Source organism: Sinocyclocheilus rhinocerous, unplaced genomic scaffold (genome assembly GCF_001515625.1).
Source record: "Sinocyclocheilus rhinocerous isolate Xijiao unplaced genomic scaffold, SAMN03320098_v1.1 scaffold3676, whole genome shotgun sequence".
Taxonomy (NCBI): Eukaryota; Metazoa; Chordata; class Actinopteri; order Cypriniformes; family Cyprinidae; genus Sinocyclocheilus; species Sinocyclocheilus rhinocerous.
Window position 1 is genome coordinate 41021 of NW_015650689.1, and position 4422 is coordinate 45442.

At 38.6% G+C, this 4422-nt stretch overlaps 1 protein-coding gene across 1 annotated transcript in view; it reads right to left on the minus strand.

Moving 5' to 3' along the window:
- Positions 1–888: 888 nt before the first annotated feature.
- LOC107712048 (GTPase IMAP family member 8) overlaps positions 889–4422 on the minus strand; it is a 9218-nt gene continuing 5684 nt past the window's right edge. Inside the window, exons 2-3 of the mRNA XM_016517175.1 lie at positions 1996–2985; positions 889–1892 (exon numbers count right to left, since the gene is read on the minus strand). Coding sequence (XP_016372661.1) covers positions 889–1892; positions 1996–2985 — 1994 coding nt within the window. The remainder of the gene's footprint in view (positions 1893–1995; positions 2986–4422) is intronic.

The window sequence follows — 4422 nt, forward strand, 5'->3', positions numbered from 1 at the left end:
TGGATAGTCATGAAAATATCTCCTTTTGCCTTCCATTGAGGAAAGAAACTCAAACAGGTTTAGAAAATATGAAGTTAAGTAAATGACCTTCGTTTTTGCAGAAAGTCATTTTTTAATCTTAGTAAAGCTAAAGCCCAAGAAGGAAAATGAGGACATTTATAACATGTTTCAGTTAACCTCAAGATGTATATATCTTATGTTATGCTTTCATACAATACATGCTGAATGCATAATTAATTTAATGAAAATCAATTTGATCACATTACAATACTCGAAATATAATTAATAAATAATATTATTTTAATGCAAAGAGAACAACGTGCCACATATTTAAACTATCAAGTCACAAGTGATTGCGTAAGACTGAGTCTCAAATCTACTGTGCACCACATTCACTAAACACTTTCTTACTGGAACATGATATAATATATTCTGTTTTTATTTTCTTGTTGATACCATTTATACTATTTTTTTGTAAATCCTCTGAAGACTGTTAGGTTGTAAATCCACACTTCTCATCATTTTGTCTGATAATGCTCCCAGTGCAAATGCTTCTCCTGTAAGAATGAAACGACAAGTGGACGCATGAAGTGCATTAGATGCAGCGGGATATGTCAGGTATTTTCCAGCTGACGAATATCACATGAATTGTATTTCTGGTAAGTGAGCAGAATATGTGATCATTCAAGTCTAGCTGGCTAGTGAAGTCATGGCTTTTTTTATTTATTTTTAAACATGAATTCATTATATCAGTCATATTGTATCAGTTTACCTTTTTTAAGAGCATGGCAAAGAAAAAGAAGCCATTCACCTCATAAGAAGTCAGTGTAGCATTAGAATGATTATGAAACTGATATTTCAACGAAAACAATTGCTTTAAGAGAAACTCTATTTCTTGCTCATCCCCCCCATTAAAGCTGCAGGTATTGATGCTCCACTAGTAACAGATTTCAGTGCTGCATTTCCAGCAGCTACTGCTCCTGCCATTACAGCTTCAGATAGTGACTCTCCTTTAACAACAGAGGTCAGAGCTGCGCCTCCTGCAGCTGCTGCTCCTGAGATTAAAACTGGACCAAATGTCCCTCCACCAACTACAACTGCTGCTCCTGCACCCACTACCATACCTGTTCCCATTAAGACCCCCTTATTCACCAGCCTACTTCTTTCCTCTTTCCTTATCTTTTCCTCCTCTTCTAACTTCTGTCTCTCCTCTTCTTCTCTCTTCCTCTTCTCTTCTTCCCAGATTTGTATCTGAGCTTCCTGGTACATCTCATTTGTGTAACGCTCTCCTCCGTTCTCCTCCACCATTCTGTCGATCTTCTCCAGCAGTTCAGTGACCTGTGATCGATTGTCTTCCTTTGTGTTATTGAACACATGATAACCTCCTTTACACTGTTGAACTAACTCTTGAATCTGCTTGTTTTTGGTCAGAAACTCCTCTATGGATGTTTTTAACTGATCTCCTCTAGTGAACAGAATGATGGTGTAACGTGCAGCTTCTTCTCCAAAGTTCTTCTGAATCCATTTCACTGTGTTTTTCTCTTCATCTGTGAATCTGACGTCTAGTCTGATGACCAGCAGAAACGCATGAGGACCAGGAACAGACATTTTTACACACTTCACTAATTCATTCTTCAGTTGTTCTTCGCTGATTGACGTATCAAACAGTCCTGGAGTGTCTATCACTGAGATGATTCGACCTTCTACTGTCTGCTGATGCTGCTGGCATTTCACGGTCACAGATTCAGTAGAAAATTCTTCTTTAAATGTTTTCTGTCCCAGGATGGTGTTTCCAGTTGCGCTTTTTCCAGCTCCAGTTTTACCCACCATCACGATCCTGAGATCTGTGCACTCACCAGGTTTCGTGTGTCCGCTCTGGATGCACTCTGAGACTGAGGCCCAGACCGTTTTAGAGCAGAAAAAAATAAGACAATAGTTTAATTTTTCAGAAGTATGTCATGATATTTGGGAAAAGTGTGATAAAACTGTTCTCACCTGCTTGGGTTGGATGTTGTTTTGTCTCTGTCTGTTGTTTCTTCTGGTCGAATTTTCTTGTTCTGCTCATTGTCCAGTATTCTTCTGGTTTCTGGACTGTATTTGTTTCTCCCTTGTGTTCAAAGCAGTTTCTCAGTGATTTTGCTGATGGTTTGACCACCTCTTCTTCATCATTCCTGTTTTCTTGTGGATCTCTAGAGTGTCTGTCTACATATAATTCAGTTCTCTCAATTTTTGTCACATGAGAAATAAAATCTTTCTTTTTAGTCACAACATTTGTTGTGCCCTTTTCCTTTACAGTGTGCATGTGAATCGTCTCCCGCACTATTTGTATCTGCTCTTGTTTCGTCTCTTGAACTTTTATTTCTTTCTCTTGTTTCATCTTTCCTTTTCTGCACTTTATTGGAACTCTTAAATAAATGTCAATGTCGTAATGCTGGCCATCATTCTGTTTGATGATTTCATCAATCCTCTCTATAAGTTTTGTGATGTGAGTTGGAATAATGTCATTTTTACTGTTGAATGCATGATATTGTCCTCTGCAGTGACTGACAAGCTCCTGAAACCTTCTACTATCCATAAGGAGCTTCCATTGTCTATTTGGAATTTTTTCTCTTCCAACAAAGAGCACCATTGTGAACTTCAAAGCTTGAGCTCCAAAGGTCTCCTGAATTTGCTCCATGAGGTTCCTCTGCTCCTCTCTGAAGGTCTCCAGGTTGATGACGAGCAGGAACACATGAGGACCAGGATAACAGCGGTACATACTCTTCATCATTTCATTCTTCATCTCTTCATCAGTCAGTTGAGTGTTGAAGAATCCTGGCGTGTCGATGATGGAGATGTTTCTGTCTTCTACTCTTCCTGTCTGTTTCTCACTCTCTCTGGTTCTGCTCTCTTTAAACGCCTCTTGACCCAGTATTGCATTTGCTGTTGAACTTTTTCCAGCTCCAGAGGCTCCCAGCAGCACAATCCTCAGCTCCTGTGAATCACCTGCAGGCAAACAGATCATGTCATTAAGCTGGAGCTCTAGATGCTTTTTATTCCCAGGTATTTCTTTGTAATTTAACCAGAGACATTTATTCACGCATGTGTTGTCTCAGTGTTCACACAGAAGGGATGGCTAAACTAAAACTAATTAACTACCTAAATAAATAAACTCAACTGTCTTGATAAATAGCTAAAACTAACAAGCTAATTAACTATGCAACCAAATAACTAGTTTAACTATCCAACCAATTGACTAGCTAAATAGTTAACTAGCCAGCTAGCTAACTAACTAAAACTAACTAATTGCTTGTTAACTAAGTAACACCTAACTAACAAGTAATTAGTTTAGTTTTAAAGGTCATGTATCACCAAAGGTGAAACAATTATGTCTCAAGTAGAAAAAAGGTAGAAATTGTTACGAAGCGAACGAGACATGAGACGTGCGGATCCATCTGCAAAGCTTTTATTTAAAGGCGTGGTCATAAAAACAGGCAAGGTTCTGACAATGGCAAACAGGTATATAGAGGGCAAGACAAAAGAGTAATCCAAACCGGGCGTGAGTCAGTAGACAGCGAACGTTATCCAGAGGGTATCAACGAACAGTGATAAGTGCTAAACAATACTCGGCAGTTTGGAAGGACCTGAGTGGGTGTAATATAGTGAGTGTGAGATTGGTTACAGCTGTGTGCAATCAGTGCAATGGATGATGGGATATGTAGTCCGGGATGACATGCAACAGTTTGTGTAGTGTGAGAGTCAATGTAACGGAAGAGTGACCTCTGGTGGCGATTGAATGGAAGTCCATAGACCGGATTCGTGACAGAAATACAAATACAAATGTGGGAAAAACAAGTTAGTCCAACCAACTAACTAGTTAACTATCCAACCAACTGACTAGGCAGCTAGTTAACTAGCCAATCAACTAACTAGCTGACTAAACTGAAACTAACAAAGTAACTTGTTAACTAAAACTAATTAACTAGCTACAAAACTATCCAAACAACTAGCCAACTAGTTGACTAGCCAAATGCTGGCTGTATTAACTGTATCACTTCATTACTCTTAAGCATTTCGGTAACGCTTTAGATTACAGCCCGCAATGTACCGCGTAATTATACAGAATTTACAGCGTACCTATTTGTAACTAGAGTACCTCCACAGTGCCTACTCGTAGGTATAAGGGAACAATATGCAACGTTTGGGGAATAAGGGGGAAATAACCTGCAAAATTATAAAGCATTTATACTGTAAGTATTTTATAACTAAAGGGCACCTATTCTGAAATTATGTGGTATGTATGACACACAGATCGAAATTTTCAGCGTAAGCATAACTTACAGATGTACATACGTGTAGGTAAACGGAAACAATGTGCAATGTTTGGGGGATAAGGAGGTAATGACTTGGAAAATTAAAAGTATTTATACTGTTAGTATTTCA